The 26,407-nt window shown below is 42.1% G+C and overlaps 1 protein-coding gene across 2 annotated transcripts in view; it reads right to left on the reverse strand.

Annotated features, from left to right (window-relative positions):
- The window catches only part of MAPK8IP1 (mitogen-activated protein kinase 8 interacting protein 1), a 69,339-nt gene that overhangs the window by 39,051 nt on the left and 3,881 nt on the right, over window positions 1-26,407 (reverse strand). Inside the window, exons 1-2 of one of the 2 annotated variants that reach the window (XM_056851503.1) lie at window positions 13,196-13,283; window positions 2,136-2,241 (exon numbers count right to left, since the gene is read on the reverse strand). In XM_056851503.1, coding sequence (XP_056707481.1) covers window positions 2,136-2,241; window positions 13,196-13,266 — 177 coding nt within the window. In that variant the 5' untranslated portion in view covers window positions 13,267-13,283. Of the gene's footprint in view, window positions 1-2,135; window positions 2,242-13,195; window positions 13,284-26,407 lie in introns of those variants that run through there. The other variant, XM_056851502.1, reaches the window with a different exon arrangement.

Raw genomic sequence — 26,407 nt, forward strand, 5'->3', positions numbered from 1 at the left:
CAGTTACAAAGCAAAGTTTAAAAAAACAAGCAAATAAATGGTACAATTAAATTTAAGATGAGATCATATCGTCTTTCCTTACAAAGGGCTTTTCCTACAGAGGTCACACTGCTTTCTTTGATCTTGATGCTTACCCCTGGAACATGTAGAGAAAAAGGAGAATACACTGCAGTAGGTACAGAGTGCTTTTCCTTACCACTGACTGACCACAACCATTTGCACACATATGGGATTACGGAGAAGGGCCAGAGAAGATGATCTGATTTTTTAGCTAGGGTTGAGCCCCAGTAGCTCTGATATTAGAAATCAGCTACTAAAAATACGAACCACTCATTATGTTCTATGGAAATGCTAAATTTCTATATATAGGGAAACTCTTCTGGGATTTGCTCTATAATGAAGGATGGCTCTTTAAAACAAAGAACCTTCAAAATAATCCAGTGTACAATATAAGTATAATATAGACTTTATATTCTGTCAACCAGAAAGCTGAAGTTAATATTTCATATCTGAGAACAATATGGATTCTCCTACACTCACCAAATCTTCTCCCTTCTACTCTTCCCCCTTATAAGATGTCCTTAGTTTCTGTCATTGGCTCTCCCAGACATATAGGAAACTCTTAGCACTTTATAGGGCAAGACCAACCCCTCTTGGTTCGCACCTGGAAACATATTCCAGCTTAAAGCCTCATGCACTGAAATTTGCTGATAAAGAAGAGTTTATTTTTATACCCTGCTTTTCTCTACCTTGAGTATCAAAGCAGCATACAATCACAATCCCAGAAGGTCAGACCAGAACCAATGGGTTGAAATTAAAGAGTTTTCAGCTACACATTAGGAAAACTTTCTGACAGAGCGGTTCCTCATTGGAAGAGACTTCCTGGGGAGATGGTGGACTCTCCTTCTCTGGAGGTTTTTAATCAGAGGCTAGATGGCCATCTGCCAGCAATGCTGATTCTGTGAAGTTAGGCAGATCATGAGAGGGAAGGAAGGAAGGGTTGTGTCAGTGTTTCTCTCTCATGGCCCTTTCTTAAATGTCCAGGGAAATGCTGATCACCACTTGGGGGTCAGGAAGCAATTTTCCTCCAGGCCAGAATGGTCAAGGTTCGTAGAAGGGGTTTTTTTTTTTTTTTTTTGCCATCTTCTGGGCATGGAGTAGGGTCACTTGAGATGTGTGTGGGGAGGTAGTTGTGAATTTCCTGCATTGTGCAAGGGGTTGGACTAGAGGACCCTGGAGGTCCCTTCCAATTCTATGTTTCTATTTCTATTATTCCAATCCCTTCCTCTCCCTACAACAGGCACTTTGTGAGGTAGGTGGGGATGAGACCTTTCTGAGAGAACTGTCACTGGCTCAAGTTCACTCAGCAGACTTCATGTGGAGGAGAGGGGAGTTGAACCTAGCTCTTCAGATGAGAGTCTGCAGCTCTTAACCACTACATAGGGTTGCCAAGTACCAGGTGGTGGTGGGCAAACCCCCACCAATCCACCTGGCTGCCCGCCGACCAGCTGCCCATGACCCCATGTCACTTCTGGTTTATACCCAGAAGTGCCGCATCGCAAGGGGCCTTTACAAACCGGAGTTTGAGTGGTAAATTGCAATGCATTTTACACGCAGAAGTGCCGCATCGCAACGGGCCTTTTACCACTCAAAATCCCAGTTTGAATGGTAAAGGCCCCTTGAGATGTGGCACTTCTGGGTGTAAACTAGAAGTGATGCAATCGCGTTGGTGAGGCCGTGTGTGATCTCACCTCACCTCCACCCCAAAAACCTCCCGCCGGAGGACAGGGGTGACCTGGTAAGCCTACCACTACACCAGGCTGGCAGTCAACAGGAACGGCACCTGTGCTACCTTCCAGGCCAGGTTCTCCATCCCAAGTGCAGTCAAGACAGAGTGAATTGCAGTAACATTGCCTCAGGGTGATACAGGCCCCACTGACCACAAACCATAGAGACAAACAAATTATTCAGGATACAGTCACAGCCTAAACATTTAGATGTATGCAGACGTAAAAATAAAACGAAACAGTGAACACATGAAGCTGCCCATTGGTCCACTGAAGTCAATATCAGCTTCTCTGGACAGAGAGTGATTGTTTGATGGGCAATAATTCAGGAAACATTGGTGTTCTTACCCGTGAAGCCAAACTGTCCTTACAGTGAAGGCTGATTCCACACTCATCAGTGATTTCAGAGAGATCTTCATCCTCAAACTCTTCAAGGCTGATATCATGGGTGAGCCTAGTTAAGGCAAAGACCATGAGGTTATTCATTAAAGAGGACTAACCATTAAGAAAAGGGTGCATACTGTTTCTTGGGACGATACTATAACACAGAGCCTGGAACCATAAGAGAGAACCGTTCATGCAGAGCTGCATTAGAGATTATATTAAGAGGAGGGGGCCTCAAGCAAATTTATTTCCTGCTCTGAGACAATGATCTGCGGCTTTCCAGATCCTCCTCTTTATAACCTCCTGAGTTCAGCACAGTGTCTGGTTCCCTATCTTGAAACAGGAGAACAAACATGACCTTAGACATTCATGGTTCCAGCTAATGGATGAAAAGAGAAGTTGCACATCTTCCTCTAAAAAGTTGCATTTGCCAAGGTAATGAATGCAAAATGGAGGACCCTCTGCTGGAAAGACACTACACTACATGTTCCTTCTCCATAAAAAGGTAACCATTAGTGCAAGAAGATAAACTTCCTCTTCTGTGATATCTATTCAAATAACAAAGAATAAAGAACTGGAAAACAGATGCTCTCAGAGTTTTAAAAGTTCTCAGTATCTTTCATACAGGTGGAAGCAAGTATCTAACTGCTCAAGTATGCAATACAAGGCAGGGAAGCAAGGCCCAAAAACTCGAATGGGCTAAGATAAGCCCTAATACATAGCTGAAACTCAGGCAAAGGGAGAGCAGTCCGAGGAGGAATAACTTGGGGAATAATCCAGAAACAAACATGGAAATTTAACTGTATTTCTCCGTCCTCCTTCCTTTATTCAGGGAGGGCTCTGACATTCAGTCCATATTTCTTGGGCCATCACAATGTACAATGTATTTTTAATTACCGTTCCCAATTAATTAGCATGTATTTTAGCTCAATATTTTATTTTCATATGATTGTTAGACAGATAGTCCTCTCAAACTGTAGAGATTTTGATTCACATACCAAAGGTCGCAGTTAAGGCTACTGTGTCAGTCGACACTAAAAGCCAGAACAGCTTAGTATTATATTGTGGTATTTCAATTGTTCTACCATCTTGGACAACAACAAGACTCCCTGGAGGCCACTTTGAGAGAGGTGGAAGATCAAAGGGCCCAACTCCTACCCCCAAAGTGGATCACCCCATAGGATCAGGAGATTCCTGGGATAGAACCAGAACCACATAGATCACTGTACTGCTGTCCCATAAGGTGAGTCAATAGGGCCACAGGCCAGAGCTTGATCTCTAAGCCCTCTCCTATGACTTGGCTTCTACCGGTTTTCAGCCCTCGCTAGACCAATATTGTCTATAGTTCAACACTGATGTTTCCCTGTTCTCTTGCTTTGCACCTCAAGGGGACATATGTGACCCACTGGCCTCTATTTGCTCACCCCTACCCTGAAATTATGCCTTTATTCTCTACTTAAGGAGATCTCAAGAATGAATTTCTCTGAGTTTTTGAAGCATCAGCCATTAATTACAGAAGCATTATTTCATACCTTATATTAACATATAAAAAAGGTAAAGCACTAGGTCCCCATGGGGTGATGTCACATCACGACATTTACTAGGCAGAGTATGTTTACAGAGTTTTTTGCCATTGCCTTCTCCAGTCGTCTACACTTTACCCCCAGCAAGCTGGGTACTCACTTCACCAACCTCGGAAAGATGGAAGGCTGAGTCAACCTTGAGCCAGCTACCTGAAACTGACTTCCGTTGGGATCGAACTCAGGTTGTGAGCAGAGCTTTGACTGCAGCTTACCACTCTGTGCCACAGGGCTCCTGATATATTAGCATATAGGACGTATTTATTAACATATAGGACATATTTATTTAAAACATTTTAAAGCCATCTTTCTACCAAACATAGGGTCCCTAAGGCAGCAAACTATTAAAAACACATATAAATACATAAAAACAATTAAAACAAAACACAAACAAGAGGAAGGGTCAATAAAAACCAGTGAGGGAATGCCAGGCTAAACACAAGTCTTCACCCTCTTGCAGAAGAAAATGATGTAAGGAGACAGACAGATCTCCCCTGGGAGAGCATTCTATAATTTTGGAGCCACAACTGAGAAGGATTTTCTCAGGTTGCCACCCATTTAGCCTCAGATAGCGAGGGTCAGGTAGGCTCATATGGGAGTAGGCAGTCCTTAGAGTATGCTGGCCCCAAGCCACATAGGGCTTTGAAGTTCTATAGCTTGAGTTGGGCACAGGAGCAATTTGGGAGCCAGTGTAGGTGGAACAAGACTGAAGTGATATGTCCTCCATGACCCACTCCAGTAAGCATTCTGGCTGCAGCACCCTGTACCAACTGTCACTTACAGGCACTCTTCAAGGGCAGCCCCATGTAGAGCACATTGCAGTGCTCTAATCTAAATGTCACCAGGGCATGCACCACTGGGTCTGGCAATTTTTTTTACATGTGTCTATGTAGCCCTAATATATATGGATTGAGAAGATGATGCACATACACTAAATCACTCGAGGCAGAAGTCAAGATGTATACACTTTTTCCTTTTTTTAATTAGTTCTTTTTATACAGGTTTTTGATGTATGTTACTTATTGTTTTTATCCCGTACATTTCATATTTCCTTTTAACCCTTTCCACCCCCTCCCTTCCCCCCTCCTTCTCCTTGTAGTTTTTAATCTTTTAGTCCCAGCCACGGGCACAAAGTCTGAATCTTCCACTGATTGTCTTTTCTTCCTTCTGTTGATATCCACTCTAGGTAGGTCTTCCATCTCCTCCTGATTTCTGTAATCTTGTCTTCCCATGTAGTCTTCTGGCGCAGCCTCTCGACTATATCCAACTGTATAAATTCAAACAAATAATTGTGCCAGATTTCTACCATCCATTTACTTTTATCCTTCCATCCCAGAGCAATAACTGCTTTGCTTGCTAGTATCATAGCCTTAAATGTGGCTTGATCCCCCTTATTTACTGCCAGATTCCCTGTTATACTCATTAACATTAGATTAAAATCTATAGTTAAGGGTACTTTACATATTCTCCTTATAATTTTTAATATTTTTGTCCAAAAAACCTGACCTCTGGGCATTCCCACCACATGTGGGAGAACCATCCTTTAGATTGTCTACAATGCCGGCACATGGGGCTCAATCCCGGAAACATATTTGCTAATTGCGCTGGTGTTTTCTACCATTTTGTAAAGAATTTATGTTCCAACTCATTAAATTTAATCACTTTAATTTCCTCTATTCCTTTCATAATTTTACCTACTGTGTTTTCTGATATCTGACCTTCTTTACTCCAAGTTTTTTGTAAATATGATATTGTCTTGTCTTTGTTTGATATCATTTTCCTATAAATTTTTCCTGCTAATCCTTGTTTTGATTTTTGCATTTCTTTGTATATTTCTTCCATTGGTTCCTCTATCCATATTTTCCCTTTTTCATTAATCTTTTTAACCATTTTATAGAGACCTGTTATTTTTAACCAGTATTGCTTACCTATCTCTTCTACTATCTCCTGTACAGGTTTTAGGGTTCCTCCTGTGAACATATCTCCCAGTCTATAGTATCCTTTTGACCTTAGGATTTCCCACCTTTTATTTTCCCTTGTCTTGCTGTACATGGTCTCTAGTGGTGCCCATCTTGAGGTCCTCCCTAGCCATAGAGGCTGCCATTTACTCCATACTTCTATGGCTGAGCGTCTGGGCCCTGTGATTGATTTTAAGTCTTTATTTATAACTTTGGAGAAGATACCAAAACGCCCTGTGTCACTGTTAATCTCGTTTTCGAATCTAACCCATTTCTGGTCGCTTCCTTCTCCTATCTCTAATAATAACTTTACTTGAAAGGCGTCATAATAACTATTCAAGTTGGGGACTCCCCAACCCAATTCTGATCTATGGCTATATACCAACCTTTTTTAAATTCTACATTTTTTACTACCAAATATCCACCCTCTTATCCTTCTATTCCATTGTTCTAACTTATTTGTACGAATTCCTAGTGGTATCGTCTGAAATAAATACGTTAACTTAGGCACCCAGAACATTTTAGTATTTCTAATTCTAGAAGAAATACCTAGAGTTTTATTTCTCCACTTTTTCATATCCTTCTCTATCTTTCTCCATATCATATTATAATTGATCTCCGGAATTCTATTAATATTTTTTTGTAGTACTATACCTAAATATGTAAACTTTTTAGCTCCCATCCCTATATTTGTAATTTTATTTATCTATTTTTTTCGTCTTTGTTCACATTGAGATACATAATTTCTGATTTAGCCATATTGACTCTAAATCCTGAGCAGCGTTCAAAATCTAGTATAATCTTTATTTCTTTTATCGCTTCTTTAGGGTTTGTCATGATAACTATGATGTCATCTGCAAATAAATTGATTTTCATTTCTTCTTTCTTCATCTTGTAGCCTTCTATCCTTGCATTATTTCTTATCCTTTCAGCTAACTGTTCTATCGCTATAATAAATAAGAGCGGTGAAAGCAGACAGCCCTGACAAACTCCTCTCTGAATCTGAAAGGCTTGTGAGTGATCGTTGTTAACCTTCACCACTTCTGTTCCGTCTCTATATATCTCCTGAATTGCATTTATATAAATATTCCCTATCCCGCACTTACTCATAGTCTGCCACAGGTATTCTTGGGAAAGGGTGTCAAAGGCTTTGAATACATCCAGTTTTAGGAGGCCCAGTTTTTTTCACTGGCCATGTTGCAGGACATTTATTATATTTCTAATGGGGTGGGCTATGTTCCTATCTTTTACAAATCTGTACTGGTCTTCTTTTATTATATTAGGGATAGCCTTCTTTAGTCTATTTGCCATTATTTTTGCAAAGATCTTATAGTCTTGATTAAGAAGACTTATGGGTCTATATGAGTCTACCTCTTCAGGGTCTTTCTGTGGTTTTAGAATCACTATTATTTCTGTTTGTCTCCATAAGTCTGGGGCCTTCTTACCCTTCAAGACTTCATTGAACACCGTCTGAAGTTCTGGGGCTAAACTTTTTACCATTTCCTTATAAAACTCACTTGTAAACCCATCTAAGCCTTTTTCAGTTCTTTAATTACATCTTTTATCTCTTGCAATGTGATATCCTCTCCCAGTTTAACTTTCTCATGCTCCTTCAATGTTGTGTTAATCTCTTCTTCAAAATCTACTATGTCCCTCTTCTTATATAGATTTTTATAGAAAGACTCAAATGCCTCCGTAATTTCTTTAGGGTGTTGTGTTGTTTGGCTATTTACTTTTATACTTTTTACCCTTTGTCTTTCCTTCCTATTTTTCAAGTAATTTGCCAGTCTTTTTGCTGAATTAATACTATTTCTTTGGAATGCATTCCTCACCATAACTTCCCTTTTCCATAGTGTTGCTGAGTCTAAAGCCTCTAGTTGTTTTTTAAGTTCTTTTATTTGATTCTGTAAACTGGGGTTATATTTGTTCGTTTGTTTACTTTGTAACCTCTCCAATTCCTGGATTTTGAATTGTCTTTTTGAGTGCCGCTCTCTTTTTATATTCTTTTCTTTCTTTATACAATACCCCCTTATCACCGCCTTGCAGCATCCCATAAGATATTAGTAGAGACCGTCCCTCTGTTTTCCTCAAAATACAGCCTTATCTGCTCTTTCATATATTGTCTATCCTCTTCTTTAGCCATTATTAAATTATTATACCTCCAGGATCTTTTTGTTTGTTGCTGATTTAATTCTATTTCAACACTTATTGGAGCATGGTCAGATATCCAGATTGGGTGAGTTTTGATTCCTTTAATGTTCATATTACTACTCTTTCCTAGGATTATGTAATCTATACAAGATGCTGTTTTATGTCTGCTGGATATGTGGGTGGGTTTGGGTTGATAGCCCATAAGTTCGTGCGCCTCTTTCAGTCCCCATTCTTTCAGATTAATTATTTTATCTTTTGTAATGTCAATATTTAGATCCCCTGCTATAATAATTTCCCCTCTGAGAATTGTTTGGTTTTTTTAAATATTCTACATAAAAACTTCTTTTGCCCTTTGTTTGGGGCATAAATATTTACTATTGTATACCTCTTACCTTCCAGTTTAAATTTAACTAGCAAGTATCTACCATCTCTGTCTACCATTTTTTCCACTTCCTCCGCTTTAAATTTCTTATGAATCAATACTGCTACCCCTTTAACTTTAGTGTCATTTCTGGCTTCTGCTAATGTCTCCCAGGCCAGATCATTTAACAGCGGCTTTCTGTCATGTTTCCTGGAGGCATATTACATCAATCTTTTGATCTTTCGCCAATTTAGATATCCTATCTCTCTTAAGATCTGAAGTTAATCCATTGACATTCAGTGTAAGTAATCTTATTGACCTATCCATATTCCTTATTATTTTGGGCTTTGGGACTCCGTGGCTGTGGATATTTTATATAACTAACCTACCCCTCCCCTTCTCCCCCACCCCTATGGTTGAGAAAACTTTTGGGGAGAATGCATCAATCCCTCTCTCCACCTCATGGAGTGCACGCATACCCTCCCTCCCCTTAATGCTATTAAATATTAAACATTAGCTCATTTTAAGCTTGTATACTTCCCTTTTAGGTGGTTCCACTTTGTGAGTCTGTCCTGGGACGTTTTTCGGCTCTCCTGAACCTCCTTCTTCAGGGTCCTCGCAGAGTTCTGTTTCTTCCATTTCCTGCTCACTCATGTCTTCTGTATTAATTCCCAGCTTTTTAAGCAGTTCTTTCACTTCAGAAGTATTATGTGCTATAAGTCTCTTTCCATCTTCAAATATAATTATTGAGGATGGGTAGCCCCACGTGAATTTTACATAATTTATATGCAGCTTTTGGGCATAAGGACGCATTAAGTTCTTTTTCTTAATGCGTCCTTACACCACCCTCATCATCATCCACTACAACAAAGTTCAGCAAAAACCAACCATCACATTTCTAGCACTCTGATATCTCTGTTTATTTATGCTGTGGTGGAAAGTACTGTCAAATCGCAGCTGACTTATGGTGACCCCGTAGGCTTTTTAAGGCAAGAGAGGTTCAGAGGTGGTTTTCCATTGTCTGCCTTTGCTTAGCACTTCCTTGGTGGTCTCCCATCCAAATACTTACCAGAGCAACCCTGATTAGCTTCTGAGATCTGATGAAATCAGGCTAGCCAGGGCCACCCAGGCCTTTAAGCTGCCTTTTGGTCTGAAATGCTGTGAGCAGAATTTGAAAAATTCTTCAGTAATGCTATAGCTGGCCTTAATTTTTCAGTAATTCCTGCAAACTCAACCCAAATGTATAGTAAAGATATCGAGCTATGTTTTTATCCTATGTACATTTCAACCACAATACCACCGTTTCTCCAAGAATTGAGATGAATCTGATGTTGGCAGAACAGATGTTTGGTTATAGAACCTCAGGCACTCATCCAGGGAAGTTTCATCTGTTGAGATAAAAGGAACAGAACCTTTGCCTGGTAGGAACCTTCCACTGATTCTGACAGAAAGGTTAACCAGCCAGTGCCAGCAGAGAATGATGAAGGCTACTATGACAATGTATTTTCCCCTTTAAAATGCTAATAAAGCAGGAAGCCTGGTTCTGTGTACTGAAAGTAAGCAGAGGGTTAGTTTCCCTCACCCTTCCTTGCATGGCCCAGGGGTAAATTGGGGACACAAAGCCTCCCTCCCCCAATGCCATGTCCTTCAAGGTGCATGCTAGATCTCAGTTTTTCCCAGATGCCCCAGGGATCTGCAAAGTTGATAAGGAGGGCCTTTTATATCCTCCCCACATGCCCTACACAAAAGGACACAAATATCCTCCCACAACACTGTCAAGATTCTCAAGGTAAGCATCAGGAACCAGAACATACATGTTGACTTGTGTACTCCCAACATAGTAAGGGGGTGAAGCAAGAAAGGGAATAATTGGTTATCTCCATGCTAATTCTTCTTAAACCTTGCCAAAGTGCTTTCTCCAGCCCTCCAATACACAGCCATCAGCCCTTGGTAGATCAGTTACCAGCAGAGCAGTAGATAACACTGAGAGACTTTTTGCCAAGGGCAAGTCTCCATGCAGGGCAATTACAGCTGATAGCTGAAGCAAAGCCTGCTGCACAGAGTTGGGTTCAGCAGCAAAAAAGCTGTTGTTTTCACCGCAGACCCAAGCTGAACCTTTCCTTCGTCTTCATTATCCATGGGGGAGTCTCCTCTGCTTCAGCGCACTATCAACAGTACACTGGGAGGTACAGCAGAGTTGCCACGCTGACCTGTGGCTGTCTGGTACACAAAATAAGCTAGACAAAAAGCAACACAATCCACATAGTTCCCCCTGCTTTTCTCTCCTCTCACCCAACAGTTCAATTCACTGCTTTGTCATAGTTAGGGCTGTCGATTCAGTTTGGCCCAAACCGAAAAACAGCCGAATTTCCCCCGATTTGACGGTTTTTAGTTCGGATGGAACTGAACTCAAAAAAGGCTGGAAACTGGGGAGCCGAATTCGGCGAGTTCGGGGTGTTCGGCGAATAAATTTGGCAAATTCGGGGTTCGGCACAGCAGCATAATCATCCGTTAGTAAGCAGCATTCTCCCGCGGCCAATCGGTGGCCAAGCAGGGTCTTCCTCTGGCCAATCAGTCGCGATTGAGCACGTGAGCCCAGCTGCTGCGTGGCCCGGGGAGAGAAAGAGAGAGTATCTGTTTGTGTGAGAGAGAAATCCGTGTGTGGGGGGTGTGCGTGTGCACATTCGCTCCTTTCCGTGGCTGCAGGGGGCGCATTTTTGGGGGTGCAGCCCCCAAACTTTCAGCGTAGCTTCAGATGAGGCTTCTTGTAAGAACCCCCAAGTTTTGTAAAGCTGGGATCAGGGGGTCCAGAGATATGGGTCTCCCCTTTTCCCTATTGGGATGAATGGGATCAGCCAATCCTATGCATCTAGAGAGCAGCAAATCCAAGGCAAAACCTCCCGTGCTTAAATGGAATCGTATTGGATTACCCAGTCCCTCCTGATGGAACAGAAGACACCCACAGTAAGACCCCTTTTGGGGCTTTAATCTATCATTTTTTCCCGTGTGTGTGTGTGGGGGGGGAAGCAGAGTCTGTGGGGGGGGCAGTTTCTGTGGGGGGGGGAGAAGCCAAAGGAGGCTTTTGCCCATTCTGCCGAGGGGTGTGTGACCGCTCACCTCTGTGTGTGTGTGTGTGTACTGCTTTTAAAGTAAAGTTTAAAGTTGTCTGTGCAGCGGCTAGCGAGTCTCTCTCCGCTCGGCACCCTTGGTGTCGAGCCTCCTCCTTGGTGTTTTTCACTGTTTTTGCCTCTAGCCTGGGGTTGAGTGCAATGGGGCGGCTTGCGTGAGATCCCCTGCATCTTGGATTTTTTCCCCATTTGGGGGGTGCACCGTGGCGCCATATTGGTTGGAGAGGTGGGGTGGTGGTGCTGGTGAGACTTGCTTGAGTTTGGTGGGGTCGTTTGCATAAGGGGGAGCGTCCCTCCACCATGAGAAGAAAGAGCAGGGCAGAAAATACAAACTCTGGGGTTTTTTTTTTGCACGGTCTGTTTTGCTGCTCACTTTCACAATACATTTTCACGGTCCAAGTCACCTGCTCCTTTTTCCCTTTTTGCTATAGCTAGCCTAGTGCGCCTCTGTTCCTTTCCATGGTCGCTCGCGTGTTGCTTTGCATTGCAATGGTTAGCACGGGAGATTTTGCCTTGGATTTGCCGCTCTCTAGATTTTTTTTTTCAACAGCCCTAGTCATAGTGAGATTGGGCCCAGGGCTTTCCAGCACTAAAAACATAATGGTCTCCAAGGTAAATATTGGAGGGTGGGGGGGTCCACAGCAGGGCTACAACAGTGATATCTGTGGGTGAGCAAAGGAGAAGGGGGGCATGTAGCCGATACCTCTCAAAGGGTTTGCACACTGGGAGAAAGGAGGAGAAAGGAAGGGGGAGAGCATTAGGGAGTGCAATAGAGTACCAAAGTATCAATGTATTTCTTCTCTTGTTTCAGAAAGGCCACAGGAGTCACACAATCACTTCTGATAAAATTCATCCTATTATGAAAATATCTGTGTGAGTCTCTTGGATGCTAATGGCCAATGACCAAAACAGCCAGGCTGCAGAATGTTACATAGCTATAACCTCCCAATATCCAGAAGTGCTGAATTTGATCCCTGTTTCATACACAGTGCTTTGGGTGGCAGTGAGAAGAAGAAGAGTTGGTTTTTATATGCCGACTTTCTCTACCTCTTACAGAAGAATCAAACTGGCTTACAATCACCTTCCCTTCCCCTCCCCACAACGGACACCCTGTGAGACAGGTGGGGCAGAGAGAGCTCTAAGAGAGCTGAGACTAGCCCTAGGTCATCCAGCAGGCTTCATGTGGAGGAGTGGGGAAACCAACCCGGTACTACAGATTAGAGTCTGCCGCTCAAGTGGAGGAGTGGGGAAAACAAACCCGGTACACTGCTCCAAACCACCACTCTTAACCAGTACACCACACTGACAGAAATACCATTATGACAGGCCAAAAGGCATCTTCCTCTTCAGCTCTGGGACACCAAGTATTCTAACCATCAATGGCAGCAAAAAGTGAAGGATATGAGACAGTTGCGATATGTGAACATCATGATGTTCACATGTTCATGAGCATAAACAATAAGTAATAAGCATATTTTCTTCATTCCTACCCTGCTATCTGCTTCCTTGTATACTGAGGTGGAACTCTTTTGACAGAAGATTCTTTCCCCTTGTTGACTGAGGGGCCCTGCTTTGGACTCTACGCCAGCATAGCCCTGCATTATTTAGTCTCTGTCTGTCTGCATTTCAGTCTTTGCAGCAAAGTTTGCAACCAAGTCTGCACCCTGCATTCCACACCTGCTATGCAGACCCCTTGCTTATACTGAGGGAAGGGAGTCTACTCAGAGAACAAGCAAATAAACTGCTAAAGGCAAAGCAGAACACCTTTTAAAATGACTCCAAAAAATCTGCTCCCTCCCCTCTCCCCACGCAACACACCCCTTCCGACATCCCAACAGTTGCCTACCATTTCTCCCACTGGTCCTCTAGCCAGCTCTCCTCTTCTGTGCTCGACTGCATTTTGAGTTCAAGCTTCATTTAAGAGGGGCCCCGTCCTGGGGGGAGAGGAGGAGGGCCCTCAGTTTAAAAGAGATCTCCCCAAAGAGGAAAACTGGATAGAGTTGCGTATGTGCCGTCTCCTCTGCCTGTCCCAGCTCGGAAGAAACTGCTGTTTGCGCTGCTCTCTGCTTCTGACTGCGCAATCTAAGGGAGCTCATTAAAAATAAATGGAATCAGCTGTCTTGGGGAAAAAAATAACCCTCTGGGCTGAGATGGTGCCAAGCCCTGCACTCCGCCTGGTCCATTGCTTCCCTCAGCGAGGCAGATTCCTGATCAGTAGCAGCTCCTGCTGCCTGCTTCTCTCCTCCCCCCCCCATCATCTGCAGTCAAGGGGAAAGAGGGGAATCGAGTTACCACATCAGTGGCATTAAACTCTGCCAAGCCATTCTTTCCTTGACCTTGCAACACTCCTGCCCAACAGAGAAGTGTTTCATGGAACCACACTCCTGGGTGCCAGTGGACAACCTAGCTGCTTTTACTCCCCAGCAAGCGAAATATCATTACATGAGAAATGTAAATGGGCAGCACAAAGCAAGCAGCTTGTTTATTCCCATCAAGGTACCAGAGATCATTACTTCATGGTCACTGTCCTGAGGTTACAACCCCTTGCTAACCAGACAAGGGATTCCAGGATGTTGTCAGTTAAAATCCCTCATGTATTATCTTGGATCACTCTGTCAATCAGTGGAACAGTAAATCCTAACCATCAGTGGTTTTAAAAAAATCTTCCTACTGGACACATTTCTCACATATTAGAATAAAAGAAAGGTGCTATAAAATCATTAATTCTCCAAATGTTTGGCTGTCCTTCTGATCTCACTGTTGACCTTTCACAACAGGCCTGGCAGGACTGAGGTTGTTGGCCAACAGCTTTGTCTGATTCATTCAAGACATGTTCTTCACACGAAATGGCCACCACTGCATCCAAGTGTGGTGATCAACAGAAGTTCATCACAAGGACTGGCAGCTGCCCTGTGGTTTTCTCTAGGCCACCACAAATGCATTCATAGGAATGATGAATCTCCCCTTCAGTTAAGATCTGCTTCTGAGGCACTGTTCTGTGTGCGTTGTGGGGGAATTGGATGAGCACTAGAGACAGGTCCTTCTCAGGTGTGGTGCACCTTAACTGTAGGACTCTCTCTGCACAGGTATTCTGACCTTCACGCACTAGGCAAAAACATTCCTACCTTTAAAAAAATTGTTTCCCACTCCCCTGATCCATAACTGTTCCCCAAATATCCTTTTGTCTGCTCTGAATTTTACTGCATGTACTCCCCACTAGGTAAAAGGTAAAGGTCCCCTGTGCAAGCACCGGGTCATTCCTGACCCATGGGGTGACGTCACATCCCGACGTTTCCAAGGCAGACTTTGTTTGCGGGGTGGTTTGCCAGTGCCTTCCCCAGTCATCTTTCCTTCACCCCCAGCAAGCTGGGTACTCATTTTACCGACCTCGGAAGGATGGAAGGCTGAGTCGACCTTGAGCCGGCTACCTGAAACCAACTTCCATTGGGATCGAACTCAGGTCGTGAGAGTAGAGCTTATGACTGCAGTACTGCAGCTTAACACTCTGCGCCACGGGGCTCCCCACTGCTGAAGCATTTTTAACTATATTGTTTTTATACTGTACTCTGAGTTTTTTTGTTTTTGTCATGTTACTCTTTTTATGATCATTTTTGTATTATAACTGCTGGAAGCCACCCCATGAGAAAAAAAAAAAAGCTGAGGTTGCTGCATGTAAATGTTCTAAATAAGCAAATAAATCAAAGAGACAAAGCATGAGGCAGTTGATTCATGTGGTAACCCACTGTCCCTGGATGGCTTACTGTGTGGAGCAGCAACCATATGGATAAAATTTAGGTCTTCCTCTATCTGACAGCCATTTTACATCAAGTGGCTTTTAGATAGCACCCTTTATCAAAGCTTTAAGTGATTCAGAGCCTTTATTATATTTATCATCATAACTCTCCAGAGCAGTGAAGTGCTATTATCCATATTATTATGAGGGGGACCTGAAGGTAGCTTATGATGTGGTAGTTATGTGTTGAAGAGGAAGTGCTTCATGGTCCCTCATATCACCTGAAGCAAGGGGACCCAGCAGCCTGGAGAAAGAAATGTCCTGCCCCTTTAATTAATAGGTTTAACAGGATGTTATTTACCTCCATGCCATGAGAAGCTTCATGTGCCTTTTTCTACACATTTATCCATGATTAAGCGGGAGGGCATTTTTTTCTCCAGTCTGTTGGCAACTCTGTGTGAAACAAAAGTTTCTTATCTCTAACACCATGGGGGTCAACAAGTTGACCCCAGCTGATGGACTTAGAAACACAGAGCTGGAAGGTACCTCAAGGGTCATTGAATCCAACCCCCTGCCAACACAGGAAATTCATAACTACTTCCCCACTCCTCTAGTGACCCCTGCTCTATGCCCAGAGGAAGGCAAAAAACCTCCAGGATCCCTGGCCAATCTGGCCTGGAGGAAAATTGCTTCCTCACCCCAAAGTGGCGATTAGCATTACGCTGGGCATGTAAGAAAAAGCCATGAGAGCTGAGCCCAGTCTCTGCATAAAAACCTCCAAAGAAGGAGAGCCCACCACCTCCCAAGGAAGCCTGTTCCACCAAGGAACCACTCTAACTGTCAGGAAGTTCTTCCTAATGTCTTGCTGAAAACTCTTTTGATTTAATTTTAAGCCGTTGGTTCTGGTCCAACTTTCTGAGGCAACAGAAAACAACTTCGCACCATCCTCTATATGACAGCCCTTCAAGTACTTGAAGTTGACTATTATATCACCTCTTAGTCATCTCCTCTCTAGGCTAAACATACCCAGCTCCTTCAACCTTTACTCACAGGACTTGGGTCTCCAGACTCTTCATCATCTTCATTGTCCACCCCTGGACACATTTCAGCTTGTCAACATTCTCCTTAAACTGTGGTGCCCAAAACTGAACACTATACTCCCAGTAAGGTCTAACCAGAACAGAGTAAAGTGATACCATCACTTTGTGTGATCTGGACACTATACTTCTGTTGATGCAGCCCAAAACTGCATTTGCCTTTTTAGCTACCACATCACACTGCTGACTCATGTTCAGTATAAGCTCTACTACGACTCCTAGGTCCTTTTCACATGCACTACTGCCAAGTCAAGTCTCTCCCACCTTATAATTATGCATTTGATTTTTCCTAACCTAATGAAGAACTTTACATTTATTGCTGGTGACCAAGATCAAGTTAATTCATGCCATAGTATTCCCCATTACTATGTATGGGTGTGAAAGTTGAACAATGAAGAAAGCTGACAGGAAGAAAATTTATTCATTTGAAATGTGATGTTGGAAAAGAGTTTTACGGATACTGTGGACTCCCAAAAAGACAAATCAGTGGGTTCTAGATCAAATCAAGCCTGAGCTCTCCCCAGAAGCTAAAATGACTAAACTGATGCTATTATACTTTGGTCACATTATGAGAAGACAAGACTCAATGGAAAAGACAATAATGCTAGGAAAAGTTGAAGGCAGCAGGAAAAGAGGAAGACCCAACATGAGATGGACTGACTCTGTAAAGGAAGCCATAGCCCTCAGTCTGCAAGACCTGAGCAAGATGTAAACCATAGGATGTTTTGGAGGTCATTAATTCATATGGTCACTATAGGTCAGAAGTGACTTGATGGCACTGCACACACACACACACACACATTTATCTCTGTTGAAATTTTTAGCCCAGTTTTCCAGCCTGTCAAGATTGTCCTATATCTTGACTCTGACTTCTACTATGCTACCCTTCCCAATTTAGTATCATCTGCAGATTTAATGAGCAACCCCTCTATCACTGCTTGTACTACTTTCAAGAATGGAGCAAGATGAGATGCAAAGGAGAGAGACGCAAAAATTCTGTCTTGGGATACATGGGGATGAAGACCACAACAGGGGCAAAGCACTAGATCTTCCTGTTCACTCACCAATATTCCAATATCTGAAGTGGCTCTCAGGCACACAAGAACATTGTAACTTGCCCAGGGATCGACACTTGGGACAAATCCAAAACCTAGCTGGATTTGAAGCTTTTAAGAATGTCTGTGGAGTTAGGTCAACAGCAGCAACTCTATGTTCATTAAGAGTTTCTGGCAAGAGCTTAATTTAAACCACAGAAGCTACTGGAGCCATCCTATCAAACAATTGGGGCCCTAAAAGACAAGCACTCTGCTTGCCAAAGTGTTATGAAAGGTACATGCCTCATTCATTACACAGCACTTTGCAGATCATGCATCTAAGAAACACTATACTTTAAGACATCATCCTGAATGTAGGCAAACCCTTACTAGTAAGCCTACCTCATATAAGGAGGATATGACAGTGGTCCTCCAAATTACTAAAATAAAGATCTGTCCTATGGTTGGAAATGTACTGAAGTCCCTAAATTACAGCCCTGATAGGGAAAAGAGAAGTGAAATTCAGTTTTACTGGACGTTGTTGATCATAAGAATACCAGTTTTAATTACTAAAGCTGTATAACCTATAAGGGGTTTAGTCAACATTTTATCACCTCTGGCTTTTTTCTTTTTGGCCGCTGTATCTCACCCACTCTTTCTTTCTTTCTTTCTTTCTTTCTTTCTTTCTTTCTTTCTTTCTTTCTTTCTTTCTTTCTTTCTTTCTTTCTTTCTTTCTTTCTTTCTTTCCTCATGCATGTCCTTCTGTAATGCTTTCCTGGTGTCTTACCACTTTTCTTGGTTTTTGTTATACCATCTTTTCTACTTCCTGCCAGTCTTTCATTTCCAGTCTGGTTTTTCCCATCAGAGCTGCCAGACTGGATTAGACCCATGGGCAATCTAGCTCACTATCCTATCTCTGACAACAGCCAAACCTCAGATTTTCTCAGAGGAAGATGCCAAACTCATGAATGAGGAAGACACTTTCCACTGTGCTGAGTTTGTGAGCATCCATGGAGCATTTGGCTAGTCACCACTGGAGACAGAATGTTCGACTAGATGGACCTTTGCCACGATCCAGTAAGGCAGTTCTTGTGCTCTCGTGTTCATAGAAAACCTGCACCCTTTCCCGTTGATTTTTCCTACTGCTGGCAGATCAATCTACATATTTCTGTGATGTAAAAAAGGCTGAACTCAGGCTTTGCAAAAAGAAAAAAAAGTGTTCCACCACAATCCTCAGGCACCTGCTTTACATGCAAAGGCCCCAGAGCATCTTGCTACTATTTCTGGGCCAAGGGGATAATTTGACTCTATAATTTCTCCCATTACATACAACGTGAATTTCAAAGAGCACTGGAAAAAGCAATGGTGGCATCTCTCCTTTGTTAAGCATGCATCCCAACCAATCAGTTGATACAGCCACTCTACAGGAACAGACTAACTCTTGGGAAATGGCTGAATTAAGGAGTCAATCTAACTTTAGCAGAAATCATGTGAAGATGTTTCATAAGAGGGACTTGCATTGGCTGATGGTGACAGCAAGTGACTGAATGGAATCGAATTCAGTGACAAGGCAAGGACCACCTTGCTTGGAATACAAGCTCATCCCTTTGCCATTATACCTCTATTATCTGCATTCTCATAGAACCTCTTAGTGTTCACATGGGACCTCTCATCATATGCTGCTCTCCCCCCCCTCGTCTCTGCTTCCTCAATTTAGCTCTGTGCTTATTCACTGAATTTTATTCTTGCTATTGATCGTGACAAAGCAAATGCAGAGCTTGTCAGCTGCATCCCTCCATAAGACCATGTTTCATACAACAGTGAAGAAGGGTTTTTTTCCCCTTCCTTCCTTTATCTCTCCATATGGCTGTGGGAGGGGCTTAAATTCCATGGATTAGTTTCACTGGGACAAACTGATATTAATTTTAGAGAGTGTTTTACATTCTATTGTCGCAAAAAGATTAGCAAGCTAATTCTCTTGCTTCTGCTACAGCGTTTTGTAACAGAAATCCCTGTCCATGGTGCTTACTAGCTGAAAACTACCCCCCACCCCCGCATCTCCTTTGGTTCCTATGGGGATTTATACTAACTTGGAAGAAGCTATTAGAAGCCTCTGGGGGCACACCGACCAACCCTTTCTGTAGCAGAGGCGTGCATGTTGCATGAGCAACAAGAGACAGTTAGGCCTCTTCCTGCAAATGCATGGGGCTCCCAGGGGTTGAAGAAATCATCTCATTACTCTGCAGGCTTGTTACCAGTGAATCTGCATTTAGCGACAGTTCCCAGACTCAAGTGACTTGTTGGAGACAGAGCCAATCTCTGTACTAAGGCAACGGATTTACCCAGCTGCTCAGATATCCAGCTCCCAAACTGGCAAAACTAATGGTTGAACCACTGTTTGAACGACAAGCTGCATTTGTTTCCCCAAATGACTGCCATGGACAGACACATTTGACAGCATGATTATTTGAATTTTACATCACAGGAGCTCAAATTCAGAGCACAGAATAAATTATTCAAGTTATATCAATTTATCCAGGTTGCAGAATGCAATCATGTTGCAATCCTTCTTTCATACCGTTTGTGACATTTAAGCCTTTCCTTTCCTTTTGTCCTTTAGAAGCTCCTTGATCAATTGATCTTGAGCAGCATATATCTAGTGTTGGAGGGATATAAGGACTGAAACAAATCTTGCCACTGACAATGTAGCCTTGGGGTCCCTATCGCTTAGTAAAAAAGGTATTATGTCAGTCACAGAGGCATTGGATTTGTATGTTAAAAGGGGGGAAATATAGTGCAATCGAAGTTCCTCGTAAAAGCAGCATTCCAAAAGAGCATGAGCTAATGAGTCAATAGAGCCAGAAGAGCAAGGGCAGATCCTGTCTGAGTATGGTATATTCAGAATTCTGCCCTGCATTAGGGTTAGCATTCAATCTAGCCAAGCAAAAAGCTCTACAAAGACGAGGAGTGTGACATTTAAGCAGGGATCAGGCTTGTACAGGGCTTACAAAGGGCAGAAAGAAAGGGGCTTTAAACTAAAGATGGTGGTTGAAAAAAGAAATACAACAAGCAGTGCACTCTTATGCAGAGCTATAGACTAATGGTGTTGTAGTCTGCTTAGAGTTGCATCATGGGCATCTCAGACAAATGAGCTGAACTGCCTGCTGCAAGAGGAAAAGCAAACTCCAACTAAGTTGCTTCTTTGCTGATCTCAAGCACGGCAATCAGGCCTTGAACGTGCAAACATGAGCCATGCATGGAAATCCCAACATCTTAAAACAAAAAGTTTCTTAGCACTTTAGCAGCAATCCATCCAATCTGATATGGCATCTTCAGCTATTGTCATCTCCACTGCTGCAGAAGATGGAGGATACGGGTTGCAATGCAAATAACCCTTGCATCAGAGACTGTTCCTAAATCTCCCCTGAGTTATGGGAGTAGCATATGCTGTATCAGCAGGAAGGCTGCATTAAGAAACATTCCACAAGCCGTGCTGAGTGCCTAATTTTGACCACAGTGCTTGACTATAGCTATGGGGTGAAAAACAAAAAGAATCTGTCCTTCTGTTTCTCCAAGCAGAAGGCTTGACTAACCCAAAAAAATCTACAAGTATAGACAAACCCTTGAATTCTTTCTACCATTAATTTTACCTTCTTTGCTTTAAATATATTAAGTCCCTCACAACAAGGTACTCAGAGATATTATTTTTTAATGGTTAGAAGCCTTGTGATTGCCAGACTAAATTTGTTGACAAGCAGCTTGTGGCCGTCCTGACCTGGATGGCCCAGGCTAGCCTGATCTCGTCAGATCTCGGAAGCTAAGCAGGGTCAGCCCTGGTTAGTATTTGGATGGGAGACCACCAAGGAAGTCCAGGGTTGCTGTGCAGAGGAAGGCACTGGCAAACCACCTCTGTTAGTCTCTTGCCATGAAAACCCCAAAAAGGGGTCGCCATAAGTCGGCTGTGACTTGACGGCACTTTACACACACACACAGCTTGTGGCCATTCATTGTATTACACCTCCCCTTGAACTATTCTTCCTTCTTATTGTATTAACCCATTTGAAGTACTTAAAGTAGTTCACACATTCATTCCCCAGTAAATGAAGAATGTGCTGGCTCAGCTTATCTCCCTGAGTTAATAGGAAGAAAGAATAGAGGCTGTACAAGTATGATCATTGCTCAGGATCTCATCAATGAATGGCTTATTGCTTCACAGGTGACCTGCCTCTATTGGGAAAAAAATGGCTGAGACTAAGGTAATGCCAATGAATATAAAAGCTCTGCTTGCAGCCATCAAGTGATATGGATCCCAATTCTTGAATTGTTTCTGGATATTCCGTTCAGTTCCTCTGTGATATTATGTGATGCATCATCTCACAGGTCAGCCATGGGAGCTGCAGACTGAGCAAACCCATTGCCTCTTAGGAACAGACATTTGCAACATTCCACAAAAAGGTTGTATGACGCCAATGATAAAATGAAAGCAAATGAGGTGCTAATGCTGATCATCATTTAATTTTAGCACTGTGAGAAAATCTGGTAGTATCTACTACATAGTTCCTAAGATCCTAGCCCTCGTTAGAACAACAGTGCTTACACTTCAAATTTTTGCAGTTTATATCCAGTATTATCCCTCTGGTTGACTGGCATTGAGTTCTATAATCCTACTTGAATTTTGAGAACAACAAAAATTGCTTTCATGACAACTGATACAGGGACCAGGTAAATAATAAGTATGCCATCAGGACCTGTCATTCAGTCCTCTTCCATGAGGAGGTTGCCTTACCCCCTCTGCACTGTATCCTGTGCAGCTGTCATCTTGTACTCCAAGAGAAAATGGACAAACTCCAATGCTTAGCAACAATAGTTGCTCCCTGACCTCAATATGTCATAACAATTATACTGTATTAAAAAGCTTCCACAGTTCAGGGCTTTCAGACACTTGTTTTTAATCTGTCTATAGGTGTGTTTTATTGGACCTCACTTCAAATATATTGGGGTGGAGCCCTATGCATCAATCCCCTCATGTAAGCAGTGCTTCTGCTAGTGCAATATTTCTGCTAATTGTCTCTTCCTCTGCAATCCCCTATTTCTGTACCCAAAGGTCCATGAACCCCAGGATCAGGATTCCAAGAAACACAGAATACTGCAGTGAAAATGGGAAAGCAGGGAAGTTCATTTCTGTCAGTGCAATTGTGCTTGCAATGCATGGGATCCAACCCATGGGGGATGGGGGAGGCTCAGTGGATCATCTGCTTGGCATGTAGAAGGTCCCAGGTTCAATCCCCGGCACCTCCAGTTAAAAGGATCTGACAGTAGGTAATGTGACAGGATTTCTACTTGAGACTTTGGTTAGCTGCTGCCAGTCAGTGTAGACAATACTGACCTTGACAGACCGAGGGTATGATTCAAGGCAGCTTCATGTGTTCATACGAATTTTCTATTTTCTTCCCATATTTTTGTTCTAGAGAAGTTTAGCAGGACTTATTGAAAAAAAGAAGGCAATTCCTGCTGGCCTCCTTCTAGAAGTATTCTTCAATGTGACTTTCTACAGTGATGCCTCAGATCTACAGAGATTATAAAATTATATGTTTATGAGAGCTACACCAGCTAAGAGATGATCACATACTGATGGTGTTGTAGCTTTCTGATGGTCAGGGAAGATGACTCCTGTGAGAAGTCATGGATTATTCCACACTAAAGGAAGAAGTTAGGCCAGAGCCTCTGTTCAGAATTCCTCACATACAGGGAAAAATGGCTGAGTTGGTGAATGCATGATCAGCTATGATAACCAAGAACAAGGCACAGGGAGCTATAGGCATGGACACTTTATGCACATGCACACCCTTATCCTATAAAAACCCATGAGGTTGTATCAGCTCACAACTATTATTGTAAGCTGCACTGAACTACAAGGAAAGGCAGGATGAAATGTTTAAATAAATAAATAAATAAAATTATGTCGACTGGAAGAGAGACTTTCCACCAAGGGATCTCTGGGCTACATGGAAGACATAGCAGTACATCCTCAGAGCAAATGAAATACACTAATTTTATTTTTTAATCAAAATGTTATGTATTGTGATGGTTTCTAGAGTCAGTAGAACAGTTCAGTATCCCACTAAGGGTCATAAACCAACTGGTAATAAAGAAAATTCCACCCACAACAAAAGCAGAACATCCAATACTTTCTGTTGTTGAATTGTAGTCAGAAGGGATATGCAACATTACACACTGTCACCTCCACTTAGATGGCAGTTAATGTCACAGCCTAATTGTTTGGGATTAACCTTGCAATGGGAACACAGACAAAGTGATGTACATAGTGCTGATTGGGATTTCTACTTGTCTTCCACCCTGGAGTTGTGTAAACCTACAGATAAGGAAGGTGCTAAAACTAAAATAGCTACAGAAAAATTGCCAGGCAGTGGTCATAAGGCTTTGGTGATATCCCTTCCTACAGTATCTGAAAGCATACTTCTTTCAGGGACACAATGCTCAGATTTTTTTTAAAGATCTGAAAATCTGAAATGTGCAATATTCTTGTGGCACCTAAAGAGTAACAAATGAATTATGGTAAGGGCTTTTATTCATCAGATGTATGCCCTTGCCTAAAAATAACTGTGGCACAATAAACATGTGACTTCCTGAAGCAAAATACAGATTCAAGCACTGCCCATTTCAAGCAAGTATATCCAGTTATTAAAACAGTTTGATATTTCTGTTTAAATGTGACCGATTTGTTCATTTATAAGAGTTGCCATGCACATTTGGCATGTTGAGTTGGTAGCTTGCCACCTCAGGAATCCACTTTAGCAACCCCATGATGACTTCACAATGAGAGAATTTGCATTATACTCCTGAGGAAACAGGCTTTCAGTATTGGCAGGTCATACAGTTTTGATTCTGTACCATCCAAAAGAACTGAGACTAACTGTAGTCATCCCTTCAAAGTAATGACTTCTACAACTTCATTTAGGAAGCTCACAATAACTTTAGGGATATGGAAGCTCTGGAGCTTCAGGAGAGGTATGGAGGGAAATACATTGCAAAGGAAAAGTTAAAAAACATTTACTCTATGCAATGCAGGTTAATGTTTGCAATTATTAACACTTGTGGCAAATACTCTCGACAAAGACATTTTACCACCTGGAAAATGGTAAGTTGCATTATGCAGACTGTGCTCTAGTGCTGAGAGTCCAAAATTCTATCTAGCACGCGCTAGATTCCTAATCATTTGGAGTCAAAGAGGTCCTGAACTGATAGGCCTGAACTGAGTCCCATTCTTACTGTTTATTTTCTGTATCCACATGCTATGTCTTGGGCTATAGTTCAGAGTCCGTCCAAGAGGACTGCAAGAACCTTGCTTAAATGGCAGGATTTTTTTTTTAAAAAGTTTGGCCACGCAGCAATCATTTTCAACAAATCCAGCAAACAGCTTTAGAACTAGAGAAGTGATGTACTTCACAAAAGAGCCACCCACACCTGATCAATTCTTTGCAGTTAATAAATCTGAAGAGCACAAAATAGAAGTTGAAAACCTTGGAAAAGCTTTCAAAGACAATTGATATATTAGAACAGTGATAAATCAGATAATATTCCTTCCAAACAGTTAGAAATGAACCAATAGAGAATTGCCAAGCTGCAAGCTCCAGTTTAAAGCTTATCCCCAACAACAGCCTCTGGAAGATGACCACTATCAGTCAGTCTTTCTAAAAGATAGCTTTAGATGTGTTAGCCTGTAATAGTGGAACAAAATTTAAGTCCAGTAGCACCTTAAAGACCAACAAAATATTTCAGGACATGTGCTTTTGTGAGTCAAAGCTCACTCTGTCACTGACACAAAAGCTTATACCGTGGAAAACTGTGTTGGTCTTCAAGGCACTGCTGGACTTGAATTTTAGTCTTTTCAAAAGGCACTAGTCCAACCAGAGTTAAGAATCTTAAAATTCTATTGATTTCAATGGGGAGATTTTAACATGTGTTGATCCACTGAAGAACACTGGAACATCAAAGTGTTTAATTTTTGTTGGATAATTCTAATTTTTTTTTTAAAAAATGGCTTTGCTTGCTGCTGTACCACAACATATGATCATTCATGTTGTAGTCTTAAATAAAGAGAAACAACCGATGGGGTCACATTCAAGAAACTGTATGAGGGCTAGGGCCACTTAATGTATTCACTAGTGATCTGGAATCAGGGGTGAGCAGAGAGGTAATCAGATTTGCAGAGGACACCAAATGATTCAGAATGGTGGAAAACAAACAGTTTACAAAGAACTCAGAATTGCTCCAAACATGGGTTAAGGGACAACAAAATGGCAAGTAAGATTCAGTGTAAGCAAGCATAAAGTGATGCACATGGGGGGGGGGGAGAATTTCACTGATAAGAGTAACTAACCAAGAGGGAGCTCTGAAGCTCAGGGTGAATAAGTGAAACTCCAATTACCAGTACGCAGCAGCAGAAATAAATAAATTCCACATTCCAAATTAAAGATTACAGAAGATGGATTGCAAATAGACCAGTATTATACCCTATACATAAATACTGCAGCCACCTTTGGAATACTGTGCATAGTTCTGATCCTTCCATTTAAATGGAAAAACATGCTTTAAATATACAAAATAAAAAATGATGGAGAGTCCAACTCATACAAACCAATTGATTGGCAATGGATTCAGGAAAAACAAAATATTTACTCACTTAACATGTATTTAACTTATGGTGTCTGCAGTCACAAACTTTGGTGACATCCCCAGTCTAGATGGCGTTAAAAGGACATCAATGGCTATTGGTCATGACAGCTAAATAGAACCTCCATGGTCAGATGAAGTATGAGGTGCGTGCAAGAAGGATCCAAGGGTCTTAGTAGACCATACGCTTAACATGAGTCAGCAGTGTGATGTGGTAGCTAAAAGGGCAAATGCGATTTTAGGCTGTATCAACAGAAGTATAGTGTCCAGATCATACAAAGTGATGGTATCGCTTTGCTCTGATTAGACCTCACCTAGAGTATTGTGTTCAGTTTGGGGCACCACAATTTAAGAAGGATGTAGACAAACTGGAACATGTCCAGAGGAGGGCAATGAAGATGGTGAGGGGTCTGGAGACCGAGTCCTATAAGGAAAGGTTGAAGGAGCTTGGTATGTTTTGTCTGGACACAAATGAGAGGTGATATGATAACTATCTTCAA

This window comes from Euleptes europaea, chromosome 6 (assembly GCF_029931775.1).
Source record: "Euleptes europaea isolate rEulEur1 chromosome 6, rEulEur1.hap1, whole genome shotgun sequence".
Taxonomy (NCBI): domain Eukaryota; kingdom Metazoa; phylum Chordata; class Lepidosauria; order Squamata; family Sphaerodactylidae; genus Euleptes; species Euleptes europaea.